Source organism: Papaver somniferum, chromosome 5 (assembly GCF_003573695.1).
Source record: "Papaver somniferum cultivar HN1 chromosome 5, ASM357369v1, whole genome shotgun sequence".
Lineage (NCBI taxonomy): Eukaryota > Viridiplantae > Streptophyta > Magnoliopsida > Ranunculales > Papaveraceae > Papaver > Papaver somniferum.
The window spans coordinates 123329981-123348800 of NC_039362.1; the positions used below are offsets into that span (position 1 = coordinate 123329981).

The 18820-nt window shown below is 39.4% G+C and overlaps 2 protein-coding genes across 2 annotated transcripts; one reads left to right on the forward strand and one right to left on the reverse strand.

The window, feature by feature from the left end:
• The first annotated feature begins 5447 nt into the window (after nt 1-5447).
• Nucleotides 5448-7821, forward strand: LOC113277762 (large ribosomal RNA subunit accumulation protein YCED homolog 1, chloroplastic-like). The gene is made up of 2 exons (XM_026526758.1): nt 5448-6031; nt 7224-7821. The coding sequence occupies exons 1-2, from the start codon at nt 5475-5477 to the stop codon at nt 7642-7644; spliced, it is 978 nt and encodes a 325-aa protein (XP_026382543.1). The 5' UTR covers nt 5448-5474; the 3' UTR covers nt 7645-7821.
• Nucleotides 7822-9485: 1664 nt separating this feature from the next.
• Nucleotides 9486-17506, reverse strand: LOC113279534 (F-box/kelch-repeat protein At3g23880-like). Its single transcript, XM_026528225.1, has 3 exons — nt 17296-17506; nt 10091-10388; nt 9486-10026 (listed from the first exon to the last, which is right to left on the reverse strand). The coding sequence occupies exons 1-3, from the start codon at nt 17504-17506 to the stop codon at nt 9486-9488; spliced, it is 1050 nt and encodes a 349-aa protein (XP_026384010.1).
• Between the last annotated feature and the right edge of the window lie 1314 nt (nt 17507-18820).

Here is an 18820-nt window from a genome sequence, read left to right on the forward strand (position 1 = left end):
ACAATAAGTTGTTGCAGGTCTAACCTTCGTTGGTACATCGACGAGAACGATTCTACCCCCAGTGGTGCAGCTTCGGTCTATCAACACGACGGTATATCTTCGGCTCCATATCCAGATAATGCAGCTCCGGCTCAAGAGGGACTATAAATTAAGCTAAAATACCAGTGGAGGCCACTAAAAGAGTTTGGCTCAAGCTTAGTTAAAAGCATGTGTCGGAATACAACTAGAAGCCACGGTTCAACCCAAGACTGACGTCAACGATGGCATGAAAATGCCAAGTCTGATGTAGACGACGATGGGTTAACCTACTTTCTACAAGAGGAGTTAATTACGAAGCATACTTCAAGGAGGTCTATGACCGACACGATCATAATAAACGAGGTTGCTGCAGTCTAGTGACGATGATGCAAGGTCTACCAGCGTACAACTCAAGCCCAATGACTCTTCTTCCACCCCGATGACACAGAGCACCAGCCAAAGTCCGATGCCAGTAGTGCTTGCCAAAACCCAAAGCCGAATACAGATGAACTGAAGAACCGAAGACTGGCGCCAATGTTTCATAACTGATTGTCATAATCCTGCAATGTCGATTCAAAATCCGCAGACAAAGATGCAAGGCCTGAAGACGATGAGCCAAGGTTTGAAGTCATATGATGCTAGATGTTAATAATCCAAGTTAACCCGGACTACAAAGTGTCTCGTAGTTCAAGGAGCGAAGAAGGCAAGCTAAAGAGATGATCTTAAGTCCGCTGATCTTAAGAAGGCAAGCCAATGATGTGAATCCTAAAGAGATGATCTTAAGTCCAATATCGACAGTGTGGCTCGATTCACTAATTATGTAAGTATCAAAAGTTTCAGGGATTACATACCTAATACAATGACCTTGTAACGATATGCAAATATGATGACGTTGCTTCATACTGAACACTATGGTTCAATACACGAAGCTTCAAAACACGTCATCATAATTAACGAAGCTTCAAAACACGAAGCTTCAAAACACGAAGACTCAAAACACGAAGCTAAGGACGAAGCTTCAAAACACGTCATCATCATAATTAACGAAGCTTCAAAACACGAAGCTAAGCACGAAGCTTCAAAATACGAAGTTGATGACAAAACCTTCAAATTACGAAGCGAATGACGAAAGCTTTGTATCAGTACGATGGACTTGCCTTAAACTAAGCATCAATGCTTAGTATGATGATATGAGAGCTGATACTTCATTCTTTATAAGAATGATTCTTATACTTCCGTTCATATGCAAAGTACGAACCTCGTTCATACGCAAAATGGGATGCCATCGATGGCACCATTACGATGCCATAAAGATGCCAAGTCTAACGACGAAGCACGAGTCTGATGTACCTGCGTTCCCCCACTCCAGCGATGGTGTACCTTCTTTTTCTTCCCAGCTTCGATCTTCATTCCAATAACGATGTTGAAAGCAAACTTTAGAAGAGTTCGCCCGGCGCTCAGCTCATCCCTATGATGCATACAGACTCTAATCCGATGACGCCACTCGGACGAGGAGAGCTAGAGAATCTGAAATACGTTGGAAAAACACTAGCAGCATTCAGGGAGCGAAGATCAATGTTTAATATATAAGACATCTCTCATTGTCTCGTTGTCTATATAAGACAAGTCTAATATATCATGCAATGACAACAAGGCGGTTGTTGTGATGACGTATTTTCACATGATTTATGATAAGGGTCTCTTCAGCATCCCATTTTGCATTATTTCAAGTATCCAAAGACTAACAATGATCCAAAGGCTCACAACTATGATCCAAAATATGATGGTCGAGCAGGACGGTCAATGTTTATCGAGCAATCTCCCTGAACTTCATATCTTCATGAATGAAGATATCCCTTAAAAAAGAGATATGATCTTCGTGAATGAAGATATCCCTTACCACAGAGATAGGAAGATATCTCTTTCGCATTCACAACGATGATCCAAAATCCGGTGGGGATGCTCCAAAGACATCAACGATGCATAATCCAATGGAGAGTGCAAAACTTTGCAACGACGATTCGAAGACGAAGGCGTCTGTACAATAAATGAGAAGTAGCGCAGACATGATGCTTGGTGAAGACGACGATTATTGCTCCAGACACCGCACTAGTTAACTACTGAGAAGCATAAGAAGCTTGGCCAATATGGTGTCGACCCCACTCCGAAAATATGGCTTCGGTTAAATTCCGATGATGCATGATGATGACAATATGATTCCCTACAAGCTCCTACAGTGTCCTTGGGGTTTAATAATTTTAACCCAATCAATAAACAAAGGTCAATCTCGAGGTCTTCTTGGCGGTTTCAAGTTTCTAATTGAAATTAAATAATTTCGTAGTGTTGGTATTACTAACGAGTATCTTGAAGCACAAGAAATAAAATAATTTCTTGTACTGGACCGATCCTAAAACGAGCGGGTAATACAATATGAGATTAAATATCTCACGTGGATGCCAAGTAAACAAGCCTTCTACTGTAACCTCGAAACATTTTTCACTCAAAGATGCCCGGCGGCAATACACACAGAAGCATTTGCTGGTTGTTACAGATCTCCAGCAAATCATGATTTTTAGCAACTGCAATAGAGAAAAAGTGACAACAACGGAGAAGTTAATAAATTCTTCGTCGGGGCAATCAACTCAAAAGCACAGTTCAAGGGGCAGCTCAAATTCGACAGCCTAAGCAGCCTACGTTAGAGAAGATACTTTTGCTTTCGCAAACTTCAAGAACCACCTTCCGAAACCAAAAGGGGGCATACACACAACTAAAGAGTTTGCAAATGCTTATATACTCTTATAATAATTTTAAATTTTTTATATGACATACGTTTTGCAAATCCAATGCATACATTTTTATAGTGCAGACATTTCAATGAAAATTGTTTCATAAAAATTGCATACACTTCGAAAATGCGATACATTTCATACATTCTAAATAACGCATAAAATGGAGAACCGGGGCAAGCACCACCGGTATCATATTATCATACCGGGGAAAGCACTTCTGTGCAATCTCTCCGGACTCCCCAGTAAGCGTCTATGAGTGTATGACCAGGGGAAGGCATCCAGCAGAAAGAGATACCCATCATATATAAACGCTAGACCCCCACCGTTCGGTAACCTCCTGGCCCGGGATTGGCCAACGGGGTGACAGGTCCCAAACATAGCACAAGGTAATCCCTTCGTGACGCTATGGTCTCAAACACTCATCGCACCCAGCGATAACGAGTTCATCTGCACAACGCAGGGGAAAGAACATCCATGCGAACGACTAACGAGTCTGTTACTACTCAAAAACTTAAATATCTCACATCTCAATAATACCTCTTGGATATTTGTTCATTTTTCCACTTTATACAGAGAATTATGGTTTCCACTTGTCGTATACTTATGATTTTGTATTCAAGCATGGCTCATAACAGCAAGCCACCCTTCTGCATCACTTTATATTCAACCATAAATGTCTAAAAGTTTAAAGATGCCAAGTCTCTATATCATCTTTGTGGCATCTTTATGGCATCTTTATATATCACAGCGACAACTGCGTTGGACAGTTGTATACCTATGGTTGTAGAGGTATACCCAAATCTTATGCTCAAAGAGCGTACAAAGTGCTTTTAACTCGAAGATTGCATGGGGCAAACAGACAACCAAATACTGCTAATCATAACCCGATGAAAATTAAATCAAGGTATGCAAGAATCTCTTTGTCTCAAGGTGTCCCAGAACTTCGGTGAAGAGTAAGGGAAAGTATTAATACTTTGTCGTAGTATATCCTTCACCGAAGTTCTTCCATAAAGAAGACAAAGCCATGTCACGAAGGGGCATGGCCGCCGACAATGCGAAGCCATGTCACAAAGGGGCATGGCCGCCGACGATGCGAAGCCATGTCATGAGGGTGCAACCTTGTGACGAGGGTACCAAGTCGGAGATGGTGTTAATCCCTGCAGGTTCCATGGGCCATAAGAATTACGTAGGGGCTGTAGTACGAGTAATGAAGATAATAGTGCAAGAGAATGCGCGAAAGCTTCTCGACAGGGGGCATTTGAAGGAAACAACAACCGATGCAATGACAAACAAGGTGGAAGTGATTTTTCTCAAGGATCGTTCACCAACAACCCTCAAGAAAAGGGGCAAATTGTATACACCAAAAAATAACTTGACACATGGACAGAGATTACAAGTTGAAGCTGGACACAATGATACAACAGCGTGCACCGAATCAGCTCTGAGTCTGCTTAGAAACTAAGCTAAGGATAGTTTAGTAAAACACTTGTAACCATTCACCCTATAAAAAGGAAAGCATTATTAGGTTAAAGGGGGATCGAAAAAACTTCCCTTCTCTTCTACTTCTCTCTCTGAACTCCACCCTTAATGGAGATTCATCACCTTTGTAATGAAACCAACCCTTAATAAAGCTCAAACTATCATTCCCCGTGGATGTAGGCAATGCCGAACCACGTAAATTATTTGTGTTAATATCTTCTTACATTTCTGCATCTTTATATTTTGCTAGGATTCTTACTTTCATTCTTAATTTGTTTACTGATTTGTTATTTCAATCAAGTTGTTGTGGATGCCTAATTATATGTGCCCACAATCATAATGAGCATGATTATATGCATTTATTTGAGATGAAAGGGCAATTGGGTTTATGTCCGACAAAAAATGCTTTTCTGCCAAATGCTAAACTTGTGTTGTGGGTGTTAAACCCCGCAACAAATAGCTGGACTAATACACACACTTTGACCCTTCCCAAACACTCTAAGCCGGAATATTTCTCACGTTGGCCAAATAGATTTGATGTGGAAGTTGTGAAGATGAAGGATGGCAAATTGCTAGTTCAACAGGAGGAAAGATTGTTGCTTTGGGATTTGGATTTGGATACTCACAAGGTACTAAGGAAGAAAGGATTTGAGAATGATAGTTATCGACCAGTAATTCATACTCATAGTCTAATCTCTTTGGATACTGACAAATTCATACGCTTGGACGCGAAAAGACGTTAAGTTTTTGTTCATTTAATTTAAAAAAAAAATCATTTTAATGTTTTCTAAAAGTTATGTTCATACCAGTGATATGAGTTCCAAAACTCGTCAGCATCTAATTCTATTTTTTTATGACTTAGCCTTTATTTATTTATTTTAAATTTATATTCATATCAAGAAACCTGAATTTGTCGGTTTCCGAGTTTAAAACTTTCCGGTATCAAATTTTTTATCTTATTACAGTGTTTTCTGCATTTAAATTTTTTATGTCCATACAAGAGGCCTGAGTTTGAAACTCATATGTATCAAATTCTTCATCTCATGGCTATATTCTGCGTTGAAGAGTGGGCATTTGATTAGCACGTGATAAGACACGTGACACTAAGAACCCTATCTCAAAACCTCCCATTTGCCCATAAACCCTGAAGAAGAACTTTTAGAAAAATTCTTCTTTCCTTGAATTAAAATGGCTCTGATTTTCCCATCAAATTCAGCTGTTTATTCTTCCTCATCCAACACCAAGTTCTACGTAAGTTCATCTCAAAACTCAAACCCAGATTTCAATTTCAATTTCAATCTCTTAAAAACTAAAAAAATCCCATCTTTAACCTCAAAATCAAAAATCAATAACAGTCCAATCCAAACTCCACAAAAACCACTAAATTTCTTCACTTGTAGAGATGGAATGAACTCATCTAATGTTGAAGAAGAAAGAATTGATATGGATTATGATTATGATGCTGAAAATCTAGAATCACCATGGGAAGGAGCTGTTATTTACAAAAGAAACCCATCAATTACACATTTGGAGTATTGTACTACTTTAGAGAGATTAGGGTTTGGAGAAGTCTCTTCTGATGTATCAAAATCTATGGCTTCAAAAATGGGATTGAGGGTTACAAAATCTGTTAAGGATTTTCCATTTGGAACACCTGTACAGATCTCTATAGATGTTACCAGGAAGAAACACAGGTTAAGACTTGATGGAGTTATCAAAACTGTGCTTGGTCTTAGCTGCAATAGGTAACTTAATTTGTTTCTTCTCTATTTTTGGACCGCATTTTGTGAAACAATCTTTCTGTTAAGTAGAAATTGATGATTTAGTAACTTGGTCTACATTTAGCTATTATTTTGGATAGTCTGGTAGATTTTTACTTAATGTCGTGCCTGTAAGGAACTACTGAAGGTTAGAAAGAGTGAAGGATTATGAATTAGATAGATAGAATAGAAAGAAGATGATATAAAAACATAACATTATGTTCATTCGTTTATGGTTACCCCTTAAACTGATATAGGTTTGTTGGCACTTAGGCGGACCTAATCACTGCTGGAATGGATTCCGTCTTGTATTTCAAGTGTTAAACTAGATGTGTTTTTCATCTACGATATTTCCTTTAGGAGGTTTATCATAGAATTCTCAACAAAAAGAAACCCAATTCCCTTTTACCAATCAAAATTACTCTCTGCAAGAAATTAGATAGTATGTTAGGGGTTTATTGTTACTTGTTAGTGGGTGAAGCCTTGGACCTGATTTTCACAATATCGTTATAGAGGCGCATTGGTTAGATGGTTTTTGTGTACAGATGCCTCAGGGATCAGCATTAGTATCAGGGCGTATTGGGTGCCTTGGATTTTGACCCACTTAATGATGCAAACTCTTTGGCCATGTTTGTTTTGTCATCCGGTGGGGAGTTTAGGTTTTGGGGTAAGGCGATGCTCAGCCTTAGCATTAGTCATCCTTTATTTTCCAACTACAAACCTATGTTAGGTGATTTCTCAACCAAAAAAACAAACGAGTCGGTGAAATAAGCGAGCCCCAGATTGAAATGAATGCCTAAGTGCTTTATTTAAGGTTAGTCGGTTAGGTCTTAACAGATTTCCCTAGAGAAAGGCAGCACCTCAGCTGGGTGAAGCACTTTTGGCGCCTATAACAACAAAACCAATAACTAAAACATGTATGGTATTCAAACCAAAAGGATTCAAATTTTATAGTACAGTGGTTAGAATTTTGGCAGACAGTATCACTGGAAGGACTTCAACTTTTTTTCAAAATTGTCATTCCAATTCTTTAGCTTCTTCTTGTCCTATCCTGAAATGAGCATCGTTTACTCTTCCTATCTATAATAGCACCTGTATTAGGTTGGGCGATTTTGTCCGGGATGTTTTGATCCAGAAAGTAAGCTAAGGTTCACTTTTGTGTTCTTAATGGACACAGGTGTGGTGGACCAGCAGCCGAGGGTGTATTCTCGAACTTCACTCTTTTACTAGATGAAGAACCAATTGAAGAACCTGAGGTCATCGATATGGGTGTCATATTTGGAGAGGAGAAATCCTCCAAAACTTCATCTTCCCTAAATGAGGGGGAAGCAGATGATTATGAAGATTCTTTAATCGACTTAGACGATCGTCTCTACTTTCCTCCTGAAGATAGAGAAATCGATATTTCGAAAAATATCCGTGACTTGGTTCACATAGAGATCACCATAAATGCGATATGTGATACAAATTGCAAAGGTATATGCCTAAAATGTGGTACGAATCTCAACCTTGGTAGTTGTAATTGTAATAGAAAGGAGGAGAAGAAGGTAAACTATGGACCTCTTGGAGATCTAAGAAAGCAAATGCAGCAGAAGTAACTTCATGTTTTGCTAGAAATTAGAGATCTCTATTTATGTTTTTAAGAATCTTTTGCTGGGTTCTGTAAATGTCAATTTCGTTTTTTGTTTAGTCCTCCCCCCTATTGTGGGTAAAATATTTAAAAACAATGGAAATACCAGTGTATATTGACAGCTGATAACAGACTTTGTGCGTCACTAGTTTTCTGGAAGATGAACTGCTATTATAACACCTGACTCAAAGAACAATGATCCAACACAGATGCTAGAGTTGCATCATGATTATAAGTTATAACTCATATTTAGAGCAGTTGGCAATTTATTTTATTTTATTTTATTTTTTAATCAAAAACTCAGCTTTATGAAATGAAAATATACTTGATGTACATAAGAGCAGTCCTTAGCTTTCACAATAGTGAGGAAGCTAGAAGTAGAAGGAAAACTACGCCAGGTATGAAACACAGGACTCGATTTAGTGACTTTAGCTAAGGCATCCGCAGAACGATTACACTGGCCAGGAACCAACACACAATAGAACCTACTGAGCCATGAAAGGTGAATTTACAATCAGGGAAAATGTTTAAATTCTCCCAGCAAACAAAACTACAAGAACATACTCTTTGTCATATTTTTACAATCTCCTTCTAACAAAACAGTCTGTTGGACGCAAAGTTGTGAAGTTCCTTGATCTAGCAAGCAGCGTGCAAAAGTGCAGTAGCTTCAGCACTTTAGAAACCCTTTCTCGAAACTGAAATTCAAACTAAAAATATGTTGATTTAACACTTAACCTGATCAGTATTCAATCCTACCCACCAATAGAGAAGTGACCCTTTCTGTTGGTATGTTCAGCAATAGGTCAAATCCCAGAGAGAAACAACAACCCCTTTCTCTTTTATTCTTTTTCACTCTCCCCTACTTGACTTTCTACTTTTCCCCACTTTCTATATACAGTCTTTACTCTCTGCCTAAACCTTTCACACTTCCCGTACCTAGAATAGTTTTAATGATTGCTTAACTAATCTTTTTCTTTTTTCTGCAAGTACTACCACAACGTTATTTATAGATTTACTTTGATGGAAGCCACCAATCAACAAGTAGTAACAACAAACAAGTATTATCTTCAGCTACCAATAATAGTTCCTTTGATTTTCCGCTACACGTCCTAATAAGTTTCCAAGCGGCATTTACAAATTGCTAAGAAATAGGACAGGAAACATCAAAGTAAACAAAGGACTACTTTAAACCAAATGAAATAGAATCTGTAAGCTACAATTCAAAAGGAATGATAAAAGCCAAGAAAAACCAACACAATACGATTTCAAAGTAAGACAGCTAAGAAAATCCAACTCACAATTCAAATTTTCTTATCGATTTAACTAAGCTCATAAACACAGTCTGAAAGGGAAACAAAATTGCCTATCTAACCTGCACAGTCTGATAAATGTAATTCAAATCTGACTCAAATCCGCATCAGTTTTATGTGCAGGGCCAGCGAACAACAAACACCAATAAGTCAGAATCCATAAGTATGTGTTGAATACCAAAAATTGACTATCTGCTATCTAGTGACTCGGTAAACCAAACAGCGCTATACTGTGAATCTCTTCTTTGAACAAAATTAGCTCACTAGACATTGAATTGTAATCCAAGTAAACAATGATATAAAGAGATGCAAAAACAACCAAGCAAGATTGCTAACCACTGACGGTAATCTGCATATAATAGTAGTCTAAGCTGAAAATTACCAGATAATATGTTTTCCAGAATCTCCAGATCTCTTCCTTCCTATCACTGCTTCATCTGCCAATCTCTGCCTTTTATTTCTTCAATTGCACTTTCTCCAGATACCAGTGTTTTGTGTTCTATCCCACAATGCTATCAATGAAAACTAAAGAATTGCTATGAGGAATTACATCATAAAAGGATTCATTATTATACGCAAGGTTTTTGGAAGAAGAGGAGTTTAGGTCATAAAGATGGAGCTCGGTAGGTGAGCGACAGAGAACTGTAGCACTACTTGTAAGGGCAAGCGGAGTACTGTATTGTATATCATTTCCATCGGTATTGGCGTCTAAGCTGAATCCCATACTCCAACTCATCAATGATTCATCTTGCTTCTTCTCCAAAAACCATACATCAGAAGTTTCAGTGTCCGTATTGTAGTGAGTAGCACACAAACAATCTCCCAACACCCCAAGTCTAATACACCTGTTCCAACCATCATCTATAATCTCCCTGAATTCAGAACATTCAGGTAATTCGACAAACATTTCATCAGCCAAATCGAAGGCCACAATTTCCCCCTCTCCCAAATTCCAATAGATACAGCCATTTGCAAACACACCGTCTTGCCAAGCACCCATACCAATCTCAATCTCTATATTCCCTTCATTTCTCCATTGCCTGTCACTCCCGAGAGTGAAAACATCAATGTGAGCAAAATTTGGATTCTTCCTTCAACTTGTACATTCTAACAACCTTGTATTCATTTGTTGTAGGAACATAACCAAATCCAATCACAAAGAAATAAACAGGTTCATCGCCAGATGGTAATTTTGGAAGAGTAACATATTTTTTAGTAATGGGATTGCGTACATAGACAATACGAGAAGCTTCATCATAGTTATCAGGGGTAATATGATCAGTTAATCCATGTAGACAAATTAAGCCGTTACAAGAACCAACCAGACTGCAATCAACTGGACAGCAGAAATCCATTATCTCATGTCCAAGAGAGTCTGACTCAGAAGAATTCTCATCAAAATCTAGAGAATGTAAGTGCCAATTAGTATCATCATCAGTCAGTGAGATAATAAAACTAAACTTATCAGAATCATCAGAATTAAGTTGATTTAGATGATCCAAATGTAATTTAGAGAAGGATGGATGCTCAGCAACTTTTTCCCAAGTTTTGCATACACGTCAAAATTCCCCATTTGTGGAAGGATTTGAGTACAGAGAATTAAGAGAAAAAAATCTAGGCTTGAGAAAAATGTGAATATGAAAAGTTGGGATTTCTCTTTTTTTTAGGTTTAAGGGGAAAAACTAACAGACGAGCCGAACTTACTTGCGGCAATTTCTAGGGCTTTGCAAATTAATCCCGGATTCCCGGGCAAGTCCTGGGGAAAAATACTTGGTCAGTCCTTTACGAAATATTGGGCAGACTTTTATGGATTGGGTAGTCCAAGGGATAGGAACGTTGTAATTCACTGACTTCAGTACTTTGACAATTGTTTGGTGGAGAGCCACTTTTACTAGAGGGAAAGCTGGCTTTTGGGTGGATTTAGAAAAAACTTTCCCCTAACAATAATCATAATCCAGAAGTAGTTATTTTTCATATCTGCGTTACTTAGAACAAAGTGACTACAGATTGCCGAGGGTTAACTCCAAATGTAAGAAATTAATGTAGAAGAGCGCTTTTTGCAATACTGAATGAAGTTGAACCAACTGCTAGTTGGATTTTCTTGTTTTATTAAGACTTCGAGTGATGCAATTATAGTAAAAGAGCTATCAGACTTGCAGAACCATGACAAGCTACACTGCAAGGTGGAGACTTCATGTTTGGTGAAAAACTTAGCCAAATATGTGTGACACAGTAGATTCCCCGAAGCTGGATCCAATGTGCAAAATGAAAACAACGGAACAATAGTCACGTATACATTCTAAATGCCTTCCTGATTAGATATCTATGTGATTAGATGTATTCTCAATGATCAATGCTTTCCGTATTCTAATTTTGTAAAACTCTTAAAGCACCAAATAAGGCGAGCCATTTTTTCCTCTTTCTTGTCGACTACGATTCAATCTAATTTTTCAGCAATTGCTCATGACAAAAGCATGTCTTCCTTTCTCGGTTACATGCGCCAAATTAAAACCCTCACTAGATCTCCCGAAGATAAAGATTACAAGAATCATCCATTTTCCACAAAAATGTGAAAGAAAGCTATTTATTCATAGCTTTTTCCTTTGTTTAGAAAACTGGAACTTCATCACTATTCACGTGTGCACCCTTCCTGAATGTAAAATATCGATCAAGGCAAGAAACTATTTGTCATTATGTTCTGCCATCAATGTTTATAATCATATATCAATGTTTATAAGCATATAGCATATTGGCTTTCCCCTTTCCACCTATTAATTATCGATTTTATTAATTTACCCAGCGTTGGCTTTCCCTTTAATAAAAGTGGCTTTCCCCCTATTAATTATCTTTACTTTAATGCATCGTTTATCAAAGAAACAAGGATTGGGACTAGTTGTGAGAGATTGTGCTAATCAACCGAAGTCAGAGAATCACAACGTTTTTACTCCTTGGACAATATAGGTTTGAGACTCTTTTTTTTTCCGAAAAAGAGGCAAGCCTCATATATATTGGTACTCCGATGTAAAATCGGGATTGATTACAGGACTGATCAGCGGATTTCCAACAATTACATGAATTCCAAACAAGCAACAACTACCAGTACAATCACAATACCTAGCAACACAATTACAAACCATTTTCCCAATCAGAATCTTATCCATTTCAGACAATCATCTAAGTAGCATAACAAGTTTAAATGGCCTAATTTGGATTCTAAGTAACCCATCCAAAGCATATAGCACCTCTATAATAAATAGAGATGTTAGGATGCAAGGACCCAACCATTCCTCAAGGTTTTTTCTAAAAACAAAGTAAAACGTTATGCATCTGTCACAGTCACTTTGCAAGAATGGATGACTCCCATGATGACACTTCCAAAGATGATGTTGACATCTCTACAGATGCAACTTCTGGGACCTATGGGTAATGGTGAGAGATCCTTCATACTGAGTTGTACTCATGGTTATTTCATTAACTTTATCACAGGATGATCATGTAGTGAGATTCTGGATCAATGTAGACTTCACGGGAATGGAAGAAAGTCTTCGGGACGGAGAACCCAGAAGTAAGGACTACATGATGTTAGCAAATGACCTGCATTCCCCAGCCATTTCTTTGGTGAGTTGTTAGCGCTCCTTGTGTCAGGACTTTTCCCTCCCCGTGCAATTAGGATCACGAGACCAAGGTTTGTTATTTCTTTTCAGAAGTTTGCTCCATCAAGCCTTGACGGTCTTCAATTCTCTGTTGGTGATCAAACGGTCGTCGAAGAAGTCGATGTAAGTGCTTCTTCGTATAATCGTTCATAGAAATCCTTGAATGAAATATCACTAATTGTTGTTGATGTATCCAGGAGGAGATTTCCATGGAACGAGGGAGTACTGATGATGCTCATTCGTCTTCAGAGGATGGTGAAGAAAACCCTGGATTTCGAAACTGAATGAAAGCAATGATGTTTCCAATGGTGATGTTGGCAATTCCGGTCCTTTGGACCACTCCAGTTAGTACCCATCGTATGTTTTCTTCATAGAAGTATGAAATTGCTGATTTTTGAATGAATGAACGAGGACTCATATGAATGAATGAAAATTTTGCCGAAATACGTCACCAGAAAAATTCAGAACTCGCCCTTTTAATGAAAACGTTGTAGAATCTTCGTCCGATGTCGGATTTTTGTGATCTATCCATGGTTTTTCATCCTCAGAAAATTTCCAAGATTTAGAAAAGAATATTTTTGAGTTTTGAGCATGTTTAGGACCCGAAATCGACGAAACAGTAAATTTCCAGGAGACCTTCAGAAATTTTTCAGCTGGCATGTAGCTCAATGTTTTGGCCACATCGTTTCGCTCGTTCATACAATTGCTATAAAATTTTGATATGTTGTAGAGGACATCCATATGAAGAGAATGAAATATAAGTCAACCTTAGATTCCTTACCAATTTCTCCCAGCTCGTCGCTTCGTACAGGGCAGTGTAAAATCACTTCAGACAATCTTGCTGTAAAACATCTCTTTTCTGTCTTTAGACCATTCGCTTGTGTCTTGAACGCTTGATGAATGATTTCAATGACATTGACTAATTAGCGACCTGAAACCCTTGGTTGATAAATGATTCTGGTGCTTGCAGTATCATTTTTTGTTTCTGTCAGTCGTAGAAACATCACTTCTGAAACCCTGGTCATAGGACCCTAACTGAGGTTGCTCTCAAGAGGGGATGATGTAATGACCATGGTTCCCGGTTGTAGCCTTAGTTTTATGATGAAGGATTATCATAGGAGAGCTTGGTGCCTTGGACTGTGAAATTGATCGTCATGACCAGTGGACCGTCAGTCCCCAATATTTTGTCAAATCTCTCCCTTTCATTTTCCCTTCTTCTGGTGAGACCTAGATATATGACCCAAGTAGAAAAATTGATGTAAAGACCTAGATGGTCGAAGTTTTAGGTACCTTGATGAAGGACTCAGCGGAAGGACCTGGTGGGCATCGATCGACTGTGGAGGTAATGAAACCCCTCTAAGAATTACTGCTTGCATGTTGTATGCTCTGGAAGCTGTAGGAACCTCATACATCGTCAGAATTTAGCGCTTGACCCAAACTTTTGAAGCTAAGAGACTGAAGAATCATATGCAAAAAAAATTCTTCAGTTTGGAGATGTCTAGGACAGTCAATGATGCATGCACATTCACAACTTATAATCTAGTGCAAATTTTCAGATTCCATAAACCTGAATGTGGAAGCCATATCTTTCTGATCGTATGTACGATTGACATGCCCTTTTGGTATGTTGTAGTAGAGACATAGAAGAACATCGTTCGTTGAGGAAGCATTGTTCCATTCCTCACCCATTGGTACGTTTTTGTGAACCCATGGCCTGAAGTGTGTTGTATCTCATTCGTAGAGATGATGGGATCATCTTGTAGAAGACTTTGGCTTGTGTCCGTCTGTCGTGCAATCTTTGGGAATACTTTCATGTGAACATGTTTTCATGTCTACACATATTGATATGAACCATTAGTGCTTGGAGAAGTCCGCTTCATTGAGTAACACTTCAGAGAATGGTTAGTTGATGTAGCCCTGTCATGAGGATGTTGCTCCTAAGACCGTTGTTAATGCTCAGATCACGATTGAATATTATGCAGACATTCTCGTTGATGTTGATACCATGGACAAAGTTCCTCCAGATATCCTTGTTGATGCCGGTACTATGGTCGGAGTTGCTCGAGAGACCGAAAAGGCTAGAACCATGATCATCGACACAGTCTTTTCTCCTCCATCCAGTGAGCCTTTACATTCAAAAAGTAGTTGGTGGGTTGAGCATCCGTAAGATGAAGGTGTACTGGAAGTTCAACCCGAATTCTCCCCAATAACATGACTTTACTGGGAACTGGCTTCGTCAATGAATCGACATTGTTGTGGCAGATAGCAGTAGCGGTCTTCATTCTGGATGTGATTGGTGAAGATATGAAATTCCTCAGTCGTGCAGGGGATTGTGATGTAAAGAGGTTCCGTTGATGACGTTTCATGGAATTGCATCAGATTCCAATGAATTGTTATGTCTTGAATCTTGTCCAATAAGATCAAGTCCCCAGTGTATGTTGAAGGAGTTTGTGTCATCCATGAATGAATGATGTTGCATATGCTTCATAAGTCTCATCATGGGATAATGAATACTTATCGATTGTAGTTCATTTACACTTTGATCATGCTGGTGTTGAATCAGTGTGTAATCGTCGAGATATTTGTGCTGAAGCTAGATGCGCCATTATAGAAGGTGTACTCTTTGATTGAGAGTATAATTTGAAGGATTCTTAGATGCTCGAGCGTTGAAGCGTCATATACCTTAAGCATCGAATGTCTTATCTTTGATTGTCTCGGACCTTCATATCTTCTGTTTATTCAGCATTCCTTTCGTTGCAGGAAGTGGGATTCAACACTTGTGCCGACATCAGAGCTTTCTGATTTTGTGGCACACATGGACACTCCTATAAGGCTATGGAGAAACGCCCAAAGTATTCTTTTCCATGCTTAGACATCGTCTCAGTAATGAATGTCTCGGTGATCGATTCAGAGAAATGTCAGATTCAACCACTTGGTAAATACTAATGCGGTGAAGTTACCATTCATAACGTATTGCAGAGTTGCTAGCAGAATTGAGTCCCCGTGCTAGGATAGCATGTGAGAGAATAAATGACATAGATATGGGAGGAATGAGACTCGCCTGAGTGCGGAACCTATTGATGAATGTCTATGCATCTTTTGCAGGTTCTTGCTTTAACCTCGTCAAAGAAATTCCTCCAAGTACTCTGACGATGGAATGTCCACCAAATCTTCTGGATCAGAACTACTTTGTTGGAGAGATGTGCAACTAAAGGCGCTTGGTCAGTAGCCATCTTTTCAGCATAGATCCACGCTCGTCTGAAGAACATGTCATATCCTGGATCTTCCTGTTTATGTGAAACTTGGTTTCCGTCCAGGTTGAACTTATGTTCACTTTGAGAGTGATGTAGCCATAAGTATTTCTGAGCATTCCTTCAAGGTCTCTGATTGATATGGGATCACGAGTAGCTTCTTGTCGAGTGATGCCTATGGCTCTAAGGGTTTTCAGTGGAATGATGTTGATGGCGGTGTCAGCATCGATCAACGTTCTCCCAAATTCATTCCTTTGAGATTGACTGTAAGCAGTCCCCAGTCGTACATCTCTTTTTCTATGGATGGAGGCTCAAGAAGTATTTCCGGAAATGGAAAATCGTCTCCCTGACACGATGTGATTCAGTGTTGTGAGCATGTCTTTCCTTTGTGCCTTCGACAGATAGAGAAATTCACATATATGTTCGACCAAGGATTGAACTGCTTCTTTGACAGGTTTTTCAGAGAGTCGAGGTATTGATTGGGAGAGGATCCTGTGTACTCCTTCAGTCCCCAGTTGAAGCACTCTTGGGATTCTCCGTTTCTTTTTCAGTTGGCTATCTCCTGACAAATTGCAATTTGATTGCACCATCTTGAATCCAGACTTCTAGTAACTCGATCACATCTTCAATGTGAAGATGGAGGTTTGGGTCTGATCATTTCCCGTTTTTTGATGTTAGGTTGAGGTTTGTGCATTTCAGGATTGGTTATCCTTTCTTTGTGCTTTCGGAGGAACCTGAGAGATTGGAGGAGCGTGCTTTTGTTGTGGTGCCTCGACTTTCCTTTTGCTTCCTTCTACAATAACATTTGTGGAAGGTTGGAGATCGTATTGTTCGTTGACTGAGTGTAGGATGTCGCGAGTTCCACAAGGTTCCTCAATCTTTGTACACTTTGCTCTTTGGTAGTTGTTGATCGCTTAGCTGTTTCATGAAGTTCTGAAAAAGTCTGGAACCGGAGATTTTCCAGTAAAACTCTGTAGACCGGGATCTGCACAAGTATACAAGTTGCTTCTCTGTGACGTTAGGGTCGTGACAGTCCAAAGCTTGAACTCTGAACCTTTTCACATAATCATTGGGATGTTCATTTTTCCTTTGAAACATCCTTCCTAGATGAGAGAGTGACTTGCTCTGACACGAAGAAGTATTTTTTGTGGAAAGCATTAATCATCTTTCCCCAACTGGTGATACTTCCCGGTGTTGTACCAGGTGTATGCTCTGTCTGTCAGGGACTTTGAAAATTCCTTCAAACGGACAACATGGTTGTGTCCGTGCTCTCCTAGTGCCTCCAGGAATCGAAAGACGTGTTCTCGAGCATTCCCTGTTCTGTTGTACAATGTGAACGTTAGAGAAGTATAGACTTTTTGGAGAGGGATTCTCTGCGTAGCGGCAGGATATGGAGGTTGATGACGGTGGACAGATGGTGCATTTCCTTTCCCTCGATCCTCCATAAAACGTTCCAGATCTTCACAAGTGATGGAACCAGCAAGCTCTTTTGATGATGAGTTATTTGTAGCTTTATGGACTTCATAATCGTCTACTACATGGATTGGAGTGACTTCAGGATCAGCAGCCGGAGATGTTTCTTTTGCTTTTCCTTTTTCCTGATCTTTCTCTGACATCTTGTCAGTAAGAGTTTTGAGATAATTGCACAGCTCCTTCTGAGTGGTGGCCATGTCAACCTGATTATTGGCAATAGTTTCTTGCACCTTCATGAGATCACCAATGGTAGGCGGATTTTATCTAACTTCTTCAGGAGACCGGCCGAAGAGAGGATTGTTGATGGCGCCAGTGCCGTGGTTTGCAGGGTTGATCACTGGAGCACCAATATTCGGAGGAGTAGTATTGGAAGGTTGCGCCGGAGGAGTGGTAATAGCGGTACCACTAGAACTTGTAATGTTAGGGTTGAGTGTTGAACCCGAGTTGGTAACTGAACCAGACTTAAGATCGACCATCTTTGTGAGAACTGAGATTGCGACCGAGAGAATGATCTCCCACTGTGGTCGCCAATATGTACATGGAAAAAAAAGATTTGATGGTTTTTACGGAATTGAGGAGATGACCGTACGGAGGAGACTCCTTGAACCGAGCGAAATGTTTAACCTCACACAGATGCACTGCAAGAAGGGAGTGCTTTAAGTTCGAGAGATCAATCTGTAGGACTCCGGCCTAAACCAAGACAATGGTCGTTCCAGAGTCAATTCGGTCACAAGAGAGGATGGGTCGATCTGTAGGAGGGAAGCAGAGAAATGTGTGAGATCAATGGTGATCGAAGATTGTAGGTGTGTTGTGTATTCTGCGTGAAGAAATAAGATAAGTTCTGATTGATTGAATTTGTTTTGTTGAGAGTAGTTGCTCAGATGTTGAGTTCTTAATCTCTTGTTGTCTGTTTGATGAGAGATCGTTCTGTTTTTCAATCATGATTGAGAGACTTATTTATATTGCTAGAATTGTAAACACCTTGATCCCATGAAGTGTGACAGTTGCTGGAGTCAAAGAGTGGGGAAGTAGAAATCGTGTTAAAACCAGTTGCTCATCATGCGGGGACTTGGTTGATTTTCCATCCACTACTTTGCTAACTCCTCCAACTGATTGCACGACTTGCTCACATTCTCATCGTGTGTATGAACACACGTGTCGTAGACCGCCAGACCAAACCCTAGTTAATATCCCCCCATGTGACATGATTGATGTCTCGTGATTGTGGAGTCTGCAAGGCAGACGTGTATTTAGTTAGTCAGTTGCTGACTTTATGAGACGATGAGTCTTTGTATTGCTGAGTCGAACGTGATTTGCAAATGTTCTAAGACTCATGAATTGAACGTGTCTGTTGAGACAGAGGTATAATTCTCGAGTAAATGTTGATAGTTATGGTGAGAAAATATTGCTCATGGATCTTTGAATATTGATAGTTGAACCAATATTCCTTAGTCTGA